Source organism: Gymnogyps californianus, chromosome 3 (genome assembly GCF_018139145.2).
Source record: "Gymnogyps californianus isolate 813 chromosome 3, ASM1813914v2, whole genome shotgun sequence".
Lineage (NCBI taxonomy): Eukaryota > Metazoa > Chordata > Aves > Accipitriformes > Cathartidae > Gymnogyps > Gymnogyps californianus.
Window position 1 is genome coordinate 36,378,027 of NC_059473.1, and position 12,896 is coordinate 36,390,922.

Genomic DNA, 12,896 nt, shown 5'->3' on the forward strand with positions numbered 1-12,896 from the left:
CAGAAAAATTTTTTTAGGTTGTTTTTTCAATTGAAAGCAAGAAAGGCAAAAATTTCTAAATTGACAGACATTTCAGCACAGACTATAGATAACAACCACTTGTCTGGCCTATGAAGGCGACTTCAGCTGCAGTACTGACAGTGCCACATGTGATGAAAGGCGTCTTTACACAAGCTTTTAAAGTTGCCTAGGTCAAAACATTTAAAGTAAGCACTACATGAAAATTAAAAGGCAGAATAGGTACATAAAAGCTTACTGAGCTTATAGAGCAAGACTGCCATATTTTGGGACAGCTTAAGTTGACTTAAGGTACATTAAAATTATATTACTATCATGTACCCTTCCACGCAGGTGACAGACCAAGTGAAAAAGCCAGCAGGTCAAGATAGAAAGACACATACAACTACTGCCTTATCATTAGCCAAGAGCAGCTGCAAAACTAACAGCATCCGCACCTGAAATGCTATAATACACTCTGGTTTCAGCTGACCAGTAGGAGCAGCTATAATAAGCAACAAATTCTCCAATAATCTCAGTATACTAAACCAGCTTGTCTCAGGAAGATCAGGCTCCAAATACCATCTCTACTCTCTATTAATTTTACCAATAGGAAACAAGTTAAATACTGCCTGCATGAGGCTCTGAGGACACTAAAAAAAACCCCAGAATATATGAAAAGATAAAGACAAAAGAAGAAAAGATTTCACAAACAGGTAGTACAAACAAATGCAAATGAAATAAGTTTACATTTAAACTGGTTTACTTAATTGGAAAAAATACAAACAAAAAGAAGGAAAAACTGAAGTCTGCTTCTTTCTAAATAGAGAATCGGCCATATCAGGCAGTATGATCAGAGATGCAACTGGGATGAGACGTGGCTGACTATGCTATGCTCTATCTTCAAGCTTGGCATATTATTTTTTTTCTTCCTAGATTCTTTATTCATGTTTTAACCCTTCACTTGGACCTATTAGTATTTTAGATATTACCAAAACATGTTTACCCTGTTTAAGTAGCACCTACTGCAAATATCTTTCCAGATGCTGTAATTAACATCAGCTGTGTTGCAGTAAATATATACCAAGAGCCATGAAGCTGCTGCCCTATTCAACGCTTGAGTTTAGAGTTATATCTACATCTAAAAACGTGAAATAAAAAGCTTAAGAAATATTGGTGCCAGAAGTTAAAGGAAATCAGCATCTCTTCTTCATGCTTCATGAAGTGTAAATGAAATTGAGGTACCTCAATGAAGGCAGAAAGCTAGACAGGAAGAGAGTATTTCGAAGGTCATTAATCTCTCTCACACACACCCCAGAACTTCACGCCGAAAGACTAATGATCTCTACAGCCATCATCTGAACTGTAATCCTGTATCACTGCAAAATTACTATGTTCAATCTATAACCTCCATAGTAGTTTTGGAGGAAAAGGGTTTACATGAATGATTTCAGAAGGGTCTTCACATTAGTTTTTAGAAGGAGGCGGCTTTGGAAGAAAATCCTGTAATTTTTGGTTTCCAACAGGAACAACATGGTTTTATGCTTACATCTCCATCTGACAGTTTTTAGCAGAGTACCCCCAGTTGTTATGCAAAGTATACGGATCCTTTTATTTCCAAAGCATATTGCAGGAGTAGAGGTGATTAAACTCTGATGCACCAGCCACTGCAAAAAGGTAGAGGTCGTAATACCCATACCACAGTAATAGTACACAAATACTGATATATTGCCATGTAATCCAAGCTCCAGGTGTGTCTCTACAAAATCCTGTAAAATGCACTAGCAACAGCATCCACAACATATCACTGACACACACATTTAGGCACAAATTTGTCAAAGTACGTAATCCGCCAGAGGCAGCAGTTCTACCACGAACCAATCTTTGCTGCCTAACAGCCAGTTAGATTAACTGGGCACTACAATTTTTCTAACCATCATTAGTAATAAAAAGAATTGCTGGTAAACAGTCCACCCCCACTTTTAACATCAGAAAGATCCATATTTCAGAAGGTGGAAGAAAAAGACATACCAGAAGCAACAACAACACTATAATTGTCCTGAAATCCATTTTCTGCTTTAACTTTTTCTTTCTCTTCATAGTTCTTTTTTTCTTTATCTTCCTTCTGTTCATTAATTAGCTTAGCTGTAATACTGGGTGTATCTATACAGGGGGGCAAAAAAAAAAAAAAAAGGAGAGAAAGGCATTTCAAGATATCAAGTTAATTTTATTACAGTTTCTAGACTGTTAACAAGGCTATTCTCAACTATTTTAGTGGCTTAGAGTTCCATCCCAGGCAGCAATAGTCCTGTAAATATCTATGAATAAAGGTATTATGATAATTCTGGTCCCCTCTTCCCCCAAAAATCTGTCCTCTGACAATTTAAAACTGTAACAGTTTGAAACCATTACCTGATGAGTCAAGTGTATTCATGTTAAAACACCACTGCAATCAACCAAAAATGAGATTAAGCAAAAAACCCCCACCCAAACCCAAAAAACCACAAACCAAAACAAAACACCAAAAACTCCCAACAAAACAACAAAAAAATCAACAAAAAAATTCCAAAACTTTTTTTAAGGACACTTGCAGACTTATTTAAATAAATTGTTGTATTTAGGTCTGGGTATCTAGTGTTATATACTGACCCAATTTCAGAACTGGCAAGTATGACTGTTCCTTTGAAACTGGAAGATGCCTAAAGTACATTAGACATTCAAAACTTGTGCCATTTGCTTAAGCGAACATTAGATTACTGCAATTCAACTGTTTTGGTTCAATCATTAGTGTAGAACACAAATATCAGCAAGCAACTATTAAATTACTGATGACTGGTGACAATGGATCATTTCACACCTTGTAAGGTACAACACTGGCACCAAATGGCCAAATAATTCTCTAACTGCTTCTGAGTAGTAACTTGTTTCCACGTAGTCACAGCAGCCTTAAACTATAACAACAGACTCAAGACCTAGCAGTACCATCCAGCTACCTTTAACTGTGTATCACCAGTGGGCGAGGTACTGAAAGAGGTATGGTTTTACTGCTTGGAAATATATTATGATTTGTGCCTGAAGACATTGGTTATGTCTGTGTTAGACAGTAATACAGACCAAAAGAAGATAGAGAGTGTGAAACTGCTGCTACTCAGGATCCAACGTTCTCACACACACTATATTATATCTATATATAAAAATAAATATATATATGAGACTGGGTGTTGGCTTTTTAAAAAAATTCTCATTATTATTACTACTACTATTATTATTAAACTTCAGAGTTGCTCTAGTTTGGCCCCACTGAATGCCCACTTACTGCTGGAGAATTTAAAGGTCATTAATAAAATTATTAAGGAAGCTTAAGTAATGGTATTTTTACTACTCAGGTGATACACAGATTTGTTGTTCAACTTTTCTGACCAGCCAAGACCAGTAACTTAAGACTAAGGTGAATGAAATACAAAACAACTGGAACTCATCCTAGACAATCCTATCTGCAGTGATACTGCACATTTTCTTCCTATGGTGAAGGGATGTGAGTAGCAGATTTAGCAATGATTTTAGACACACAACCCCTTTTTTTTTTTAAAAGGCTGGGAGAAAAAGTATGAAATTAACATGCTTATTGTGATTTATTTTTGCAGAAAGTATGACAATATCAATTTGAGACATTAACAGTGTAGTTAAGGAAAAAGAAGGTAATCCAAGGGACAGACTCTGACACAGGATCTTCACGACTTCCTATTGTTGCAGTGGTGGCAGTCTTTTCTTCCTTTCCACCCCCAGTCCATCCCTTCTCTCTCCCTCTCACCCCAAACACACAGTTTACTCCTCATACATTCAAGTCTTCTTTACTATGTCCTAACCATGGACTTAATGGAATGATATACAAGTATCACAAAGATTTTAATACAATCAGAGAAATCACATTAGATGAGGGATGGAAACATAAGAGAACCTGAACTTTTCCAGAATTAATTCTTCCAATTTAAAATAAGAGTTAAGCTGAGGAATAACAATTCTGTAGTAAAAGCCAAAGTTATGGTGCCCTACAAAGTCAGCATTTGATCAATTTCAATTACAGACATTATAGTATATCACATCATCACATTCCCCTCCCCAGTCCCTATTAGCACTGCCTATCAAGTTGACCGCAATACACCACTAAGGCAGCTATTCAGAACAGTTTATGTCACTGCTCAACAACTGAGCCCTACCTCATATGCAGTGACTATCCCACCCATTACAGTAATTCTGACCATAAATTGCACAAGGATCTAAAGACCTTAGTCACATTCCACACATGACTGTGTCTGGACAGTAAGTGAATACAGAATTCTATCAGAAATAGTAAACTATTCCCTGGTAAATAAGCTTCAAGCATTTTTCTAGGATTCACTATTTTTTAATTAAAATCCCAAAGCACATCTTGTTCTGTCTAGTATTCTGCCAAATACCATTACAGTATTTCTATCACCTTGTTAGGTAACATATTTATTGCCCTAATGAATGTTAATCATTTCAATATAAAGATTTTCAGTAGATATAAAAAAGCAACAGTTCCTCTGAACTCCATGAAGATCTGCTTCAGAAATTAAAAGTTGATCTACACTGAGTTCCAAAAAATTACACATACAGATATGTCTACATGTAAAAACATACATACCTAGTCAGATGAGTGTGCAGCTAAGTGCACACACTTCAGTGCACATCTGCAATATGGCAAAATCATAATTGCTGTGATGATCTTTGACTTTTCTTTGCTATTACTGAGAACCGCATCTTGAGAGTAAAGAGGAAGCGCTGGGGTTTCCACCCACCTTTTTTTTTTTTTTTTTTTTTTTTAAATTAGACATGCTTAAAACTGATTTTTGATGTAACGTGACCTAACGAATTTTGTTGTATTTCTTACATGAGTAGAATCAACTTGCATCTTGCCTGGTTTTACCTAGGGAGCTCTGGCATGGACATGACACCTTTAGTATGAATACTACTCTAACTACATTTAAAAAAGATCACTAACCCTAATCTCATAGTTCTATTTTCTAAAGTATTAGATAAACACTAAAGTTCAAGGTGGGATTCATTTTCAGATTAAGACATCTACCATTCACAGTGTCAAAATTCATATTATGGTCTGCGGAGGCCTGGTCAACAGAGTTTCCTACAGAGGGGCTCATCTCTCCATGTATATTCACGTAGTATAACTGAAAGTACTGAACTTTAAAAAACAAACAAACAAATTCATGCCTTAACATTATCCTCTCATATATAATTTTAAAATTAATCTCTAAAAGTAAATTATGGTTTTAGATCTCCATTAGTAAGCAAACTCAAATGTTTATACAATACGCAAATGTATATCCACAGAAATTAGATGGAGCCTTCATTAATATCCTTTTCATAGCAACATGATTTCATCTCCATCTTGAGATAAACTTGTAAATTCCAGGATATTTAACTGACATAATTTGGGAATATTTAAGCGACTGGATGAAAGACAGGGTGTTTTAAAGACTGATATTTGCAGTATCATTTGTATGGTCTTGCAAATACTCCATGAGAGATCTGAGACCACATTAATACTAAAAAGCAAACAAAAAACCCCAAAACGACCAACCAACCAAAAAACCCCCAACCAAACAAAGAAAGAACAAAACAAAAAGCCCACCTTCCCCACCTCATTTTTATAGAAGGAAAAAATAGTATTTGACCAGTAAAAGTGCATTTTACATGCAACATGTAAGGCACATGCAAAAGCTTACAACTTAAACCACTGTTTCATATTGGCAATTACTGATGAACACTGCAAATATGTATATTAGACATACTTGGCTTATGCGGGTTTTTTGGGTTTGGTTTTGGGGTTTATTTTTGAAACTGTATCTCAAAAAAATAAAACATCAACTATTGCAAACTTGCCTGACACACGATCAAGAACCTCTGCTAGAGTTGTTGAGACAGGCAAGTGAAGAGTACGAAATTTGTGTCCAGCTCCATACATTGGATGTTGAATTACATGACTAGTAGCATTAATTCTACCTTTGTACAGCTGAAAGGAAAAAAAAGTCAACATTTAACATGACTTTAACACTCAGAAAAGTTAAAACACTAGTTCTTATAAACTCACCTCAGCAAAATAAAGCTAAATCTTTTGTGTGCTAAAAAAGAAAACCAACATATCCTTCAACTTTGGAGGTATACAGTAAAAATGCATCAAATTAGGACAAGTTTAGTTTTCTTAACTCAAAATAATTTGCTTCAAAAGCCTATATTATTTTTAGGATCAGAAACAGTATGATATCATATTTGTTTTTAAAAAACCAATTATTTTACATAGCTGTATATGAGAGAAAAATTGAGTGTGAGACTTGCAATTATTTATGAAATTAAAACTTAATTCTGAAATTAAATTAGGAAAATCACAATATACTTGGAGTAGAGAAAGATGTCATTTCTCCATTGCTCTGACTTAAGGATGAAGTTTATTCTAGACTTAATATCTACTTTTTGCTATTATGATGGATAACTAAGTCACTACTAGTTAAAACATTTCAAATATTTTATCATAACATATTTTAGCCTGAGCTCTGTTCGCCTTTTGTATCAGTCTTTGCTTGCAGTAACTTTTTACAGTCTCTTCTGCAATGAGAGTGCCACTTATCCCCTTCCTCCTATCATCAGGAGAACTGTTTACTAATATTCACACGCAGGACCAATTTATTGTTGTGCAATATTATCAAAAAAATTTAATACCTGGTGACAGTCAGAATTTAGCTTCTAAAACACAGTTTTGGTAAGAACTTGAGAGATAAAAATGGGGATCCAATCTTTGAAAGGTTCTGTTGTTGGATATACTAGAAGTTTATGCTGCACATCCACATTATTTTTAAGGTTTCTTTTTGGATGTTAGAAGAAGAATCATCTCAGCAACAACAGACAGACTGTTTCCTGGTGTTTTTAATAGAAGAAACTGAATTATCTGACAACTGCTTTTCAAGATATTTTTTCTGCTTTTATGTATCTAGTAACATTCTGTAAAAATCTGTTGTATGTAAAACAAATTATTAGAAAATTGACATTACCTTAACATTGTCAACAGCCATGTTAACAATTAATCTCAGCCAGGTTAAAACAAAACATTTAAATGTTTGTGCTAAAACTGTATTTGTTCCTCCTTTTCCATTTTATACTACCTGATCCAGTTTCCCTGTCATATATCTCATGTAGTACTTCACTTCTGAGATGTAGTCAGAACAGCAGAAACCAAAGCAGAAAATAATTTTTCCTTGTATGGGAGTACCAGATCTTTTAATAACTTCTGTTTTTCCTATATTTCTTTATTCACAGCCTTCAATTGAGAGCATAGCACTTCAGTCATTAACTATAATTCTGTGTTCTGGTGAAGCATGTGGAAGTATAAAAGCATACATCTGCTTTATAAATTAATTCAAGTATTTGTCACTCAACAATTTATTCATGGTGTTTTGACTAATGCTGAAGGTTCTCTGCCAATTTTGAAGCATCAAAACTACGACTGTTCCTTAATGAAACTGATAATGAAGAACTGCTGGAAGGACTAGAACTTGTATCTATATTTGCTGCTAATGTGTAAGGATACTATTAAAAGGTCTTCCGTAAGATAAGTTACAGTTGTCTTTTCTTTCAGAAGCAGTATATTTTCAACAAGATGGCTTTGTCTTACAACAGTGCCTTAAATTTTCTTTTAAAATGCTGAGTTACAATTCACCAACACATTCCTTTCCAAAATTCCGCAGTGTGTACAGTAGGAAAAGCTGCCGTCTGACATTTCAAAGTTGAATATATGCAGATTTTTTTTTTTTTTAGGCTAAATTTATTCCATGTTCACCATATGGATATCAAAAATTCTTACTGGACACGGGGACTGAAGAAACAAAGTCACTTTCTCATCCTCCAGCATCAGCTGCAAAAAAAGCCTCCTAATAAATCCTGAAATATTTCCAGAGGTTGGGAGATTCCCACGCTGAGGAGAGGACTGGAACAATTCACACAGAACCTGGGAATGCAAAATGACATCAGATTCAAAATATTTCTATATTTAGGTCTCTAAAATACAGCTCTAGACAGCCATAATAGGCAGTGCCTAAGATCTACCTTCCAGTTATCATTCAAACCAGATCAGAAATGACCACCACTGAAGAAAATACCAGCAGCAAATAAGGTTTTTTTAATAAAAAAGTTCAAAACACTGACTACAGCATCAAAGTAATTGCAAACACACAGATTACTCAAAAAGATAAAAAACTGAAGATAAAGCATTTAGAAAAATAGCTTTCAAATTCCTAAAGCAAAAATTTCCCACTGCATAATGCAGTATTACTACCAACCATTAACAGAGAATTGTACTGAATTTTTTACTGAAGTCTACCTGTTCCCAGGGCATCGTCATTCTTAAGGTTGAAAAATCTTTTTTTAATTACACTTTTATTCAACTAGATCTGCAAGGTTAACAAATGTGAGGAAAATAGCTGCATTTGCACTAGAATGCCAAATGTAAAGCCATATTCTGCAATAGCCCATATTCCCCTGTTCACACATTGCGCAGGGTATGTGGTTGTGCAAGTAAATTTACCAGGAAGTCTCCTTAAGTTACGAATATAAAAGATGTGTATGAAGCTTGATTTTCAAATTCCATTTCAGAAGAGTTTAGACCTATCCAATTAAATATAGTATTTTGGATTTTGGTCTAAAGTTTATTCCTCTAAACTAAGAGGAATACAAATCTATACACAGGAATGGACAGTCATGCCAAAACATTTTTATACTTTTCAGAGTCAGACCAACAAGCTAACAATTTTAATACAAACTTTTCCAGTCAATGAGAGTTTACAAAAAAAAGTTACTTTAAAGAAAGATTAAAAAAGTAAATAGTTTTGAAAGTTGGCTGTAGTTATCAATAAAGAAATTAAAACTTTTTTTTTTTCTCTCTCTCTCACCTGTGCCATAAGTCTCTGGTTATTAGGATGGCAAGAGATGCACTGTAAGAAGAAAGCAACTGTTGCATTTTCAATTGCTGTCCTCTGCTGAGTGGTCAACCCTGTTGTTACAGTTGAAGAAAGCAAGCTAGATCTTGCACTGGTCTGTTGTGCCGTCACATTGTGTCCTCCAGAAGTAGCACCAGAATGGCACAACAGAAATAAAAGTGCTGTCCACAATGGATTGACTTCAGAGCCACCCAACCAATCCTTCATCATGTGGCTGTTGCCAACTTCTGTCAAAAACCTGAGAACAGGAGCAACCAGGTCTGCCGTAATAGGCATTTTATTAAAGTGCTGTGGAACATGATGCCTCCTGAGCCTGTCCTGGGTGATATCCATTGATTGTGCAGTGCAGTCAGAGCTAGAAGTATGGTTAAAACAAAAACTAGCAAGACTTCTTACAAGCAGTGAAGGCAAACCTGAGTCCAATAATTGCTTGATAGCTTCAGGAGACTGAGATGAGGCAGCAAGAGTAGCCAGGTGAGACTCTGTTAGTGCAAGAGGGGCTTGTGCGTTTTTAGAGTCATCTGTTAAAGATGAACTAAGGTCCTGCTTTTTGCTGTCATCAGTCATGGACAGTCTGTGTTGACACTGCATTGGAGGAGGAGTGATACCCATCCATCCCATGAGCAAGGAAAAATAATTTGGGTGGATGTGGCACATTGAGCAAAGCAAACTATCAACAGCTTTCTTCAAAACCATGTTGCAGGGAAGAGACATGGACCAGTTAAACAGTGACCTGTAGAAGACAGAAAAGCATGTCAACACATAGTTTGCCACTCATATTCCCTTTTCTTCATTGGTTCGTGAAACATCTTTCCACATTTACGATTAACTATTGTAGAAGCTGTTGTAAAACACACTGTGCTGAGCTTGAAAGCCTCTTTTGGATCACAGTATCAGCAGGACATTCATCACCCAACAGGCATTCCTCAACTGTATGTTTATATTTCTTTCATCATACTGTATTTAAAATAGGTATAAGCTGACTTGTCTGGCATGCTGCACATGAAAGACAGGATTTCACTCTTTTGACAGTTGTCACATAATTTATGCATTTTTGAGCCAACTGCAACCTCTTTGTGCTTTCAACTCTCCAAGCTGCAGCTACTAGGACCACACACACACACGCACACACACACTCATTTACATAAAGGTCTCTTAATCCTTTGTAAGAACTGAAAGTATTTTAACATGTTTCCAAAATTTTTAAAATTTGCTTTATTAGAGTTCTACCTAAAGATGTCGCAAAAAAATGAAAGCAGCAACAATCTTGGTTGAATGATGTTACCCTCGCTATCCTTACTCAACCTGAACTTAGGATGCAAGTTAACGACAGAATTATTCCTCAGAGATACTGAACTCCCACCTACCTTTGAACTCCCTTCCATCCAAATACTATCTGCTTGAATGCTAATCCAAGGCATATGAATGCAAAAGCTAATTTAGCTCTTATTATTCAGCTTAAAATTTCAGAAGCGGTATTTGTAAAATAGTGAAAACATCATTTCTTCATACAGACTTGTTCAGAGTAGGTGAAGTATTTCTAAAAAAACCCCACAGTTTTCTGAACTGCATTCACAGTACCTTGACACCACACATAAATTACATTATCTTAACCTTCACATACAGAAGTGAATGCACACTTCGTGCCACTTCAATGTTAGGTTTTTAAATAAGTTTGGATGTATCATCATACATCACATTCCCATTTGAAGACAAGGATTGTTTTTTCCTCTTCTGGATGGAAGTGTTGGTCTATGTTTAGTCTAAGGGACTCTAAGAGACTAGAACAGAACATAGGTCTAACAAAAAGTTAGCTTTATCACCAGTCTAGTGAATGGCTCATAAAAAACCCTCTCCAAGATAAAACATTAAAAAGTCATCTCAGTGACCAAATGACCCATAACTTTGGAAAGACAGCCACAATTTTCCAAAGTCCACATATAATAAAGGTACACTTAAACTCTTCTCCAACTATATATTCACACAATCCTTCCACCAAAATCTTCTGGGTAAGTTCATGCTCTATGAAAAATAAGATTCTTTTCCAACTAGATATTAAAAAATAACTAAGGAATAAATTAGTATCCATTGGCCAAAGCAGAAATATTGAAATGGAAAATAAGGATGATGGGAAAAATATATCCAAGAAAAAAAGTGAAGTATCACATGAAGGAGAAATTAGGAGTTATAGCTAGAATCAATGAAAATATTTCGAAAGTTAAAATATCAAAGAGGATTAAGAATACATGAGAAGTTATTTTTACTAGAAAAATTATTTACCCATATAAGTCTGACAACAATTCTTCTATATTTATTAAAAATGTATTTTATAATTTGCTCCAGATGCTGGCTGATATGAATTATAGTTTTATTTGGCAGGAGGTAGAGGAACAGGGCTATATTGCAATATGCATACTCAAACTAGGTACAACAGTTTTATTAGTATTCCTTCATTTCGTCCTGTGATGAAAACAACATACTCTCCTCCAAAAGACAGGAATTCACTTGTAAAAACCACTTTTATATTAGTATAAATCTACATGGGCTATCCATTTTAGGAAGTCTATTTTTATTAGAGTTCTTTCTTTTCAAATGTTCAAATTGTTAAAATGTATCCTGAAAATGTATTTCTGTTAAAATGTATTGCTGAAAGGACTAATTGACCTGCAATTTAAAATTGTTAAATTGATTCTCAAAATGAACAAGCTCATTTTGAATTAACAATTATTTATATGACAGTATCACTGAAGTGTCCTTGGAAAAGGTCTAGCTTGTAGTCATGTATCTAAAGACCATCATGTTGCACATATACAAGAGCTCCACATGCTTGTACCAATAACCGTAACTTATACATTTCCCAGTGTTTGAATATTTGACTGTGCCTAAAGGAAACACGAAAGTAGTAGAAAAATATGAAAGTTTCCTAAGGGCAACAAAAAAATTATGTGCTATCAAAGTTCCTTTCATTAACTGGAATTGTATTCAATGGTACAAATGAAAGACGCTTTACTAGATACAGGAATTTAACAGCTATATTTCTATAATACGCATGAAACAAAGCTATGTGGCTTCTCTTTTTTGTTTTGTTTAAACAGAAGAGATAGTTAAGCAACATAAATTAGGAATGTTAGGTCATACATTTTCAATCTGGAGTCACTAAAAGTATACATGTGGTGTTTAGGGTGAACTTTTCTTTAGAATCCAGCAACATGCAGCAAATCCATAGTTCAAGATTCACTCAAGATTTTACACTTTGTTTCCTTCAAATCAGACTGGCCGGAACAAAAGTGGCGACTCCAAAAAAACAGTCCCCCCCTCCCCTAGCTCTTAGCTATCAGTTATAGATATTGGATACCATGAGTAATAAAATAATGCTTATATAACAGGATACTAATGAAGATCATGATTTATAGGTACTGTGAAAACTACTGCAAACACTCAATTTCAACAAGAACAGCCCAGAGTTATCCATTAAAACACAAACAAAAACATGCAACAGTTTATCTTTCACATATGTGGAAGTATATACACAGATGTGCTGTTTTGTTTCAGATTTTTGTTTTTAAACACAATTATACCTGGAATATATTAAGTGCAGTTTTGTGTTTAGAACTACAAAACTACCCGTTTAGATATCTTTAAGTATTCGCTCTATCATTTAGCTGCAGGGATGACCATTTCCACCACCATTTCACAATGAGCACACTTCAAGTTGTATCATTTCAGTGAACAAAATAATCCAGTTACAAAAAGTATGTGGTGCAAAACTTTACTTACTCAAAGAGCTCTCTGTCCAGCAATGCTGGTAAATCATATTCAACAAGCAATTCATAACTATGCCACAAAATTGCTGCTACGCAATGCAAATGGAAG

General features: G+C 35.0%; 1 protein-coding gene across 1 annotated transcript in view; it reads right to left on the reverse strand.

The window, feature by feature from the left end:
* The window catches only part of BIRC6 (baculoviral IAP repeat containing 6), a 192,058-nt gene that overhangs the window by 72,105 nt on the left and 107,057 nt on the right, over nucleotides 1-12,896 (reverse strand). Inside the window, 5 exon segments of the mRNA XM_050894500.1 lie at nucleotides 2,029-2,160; nucleotides 5,920-6,049; nucleotides 7,892-8,035; nucleotides 8,976-9,756; nucleotides 12,801-12,894. Coding sequence (XP_050750457.1) covers nucleotides 2,029-2,160; nucleotides 5,920-6,049; nucleotides 7,892-8,035; nucleotides 8,976-9,756; nucleotides 12,801-12,894 — 1,281 coding nt within the window.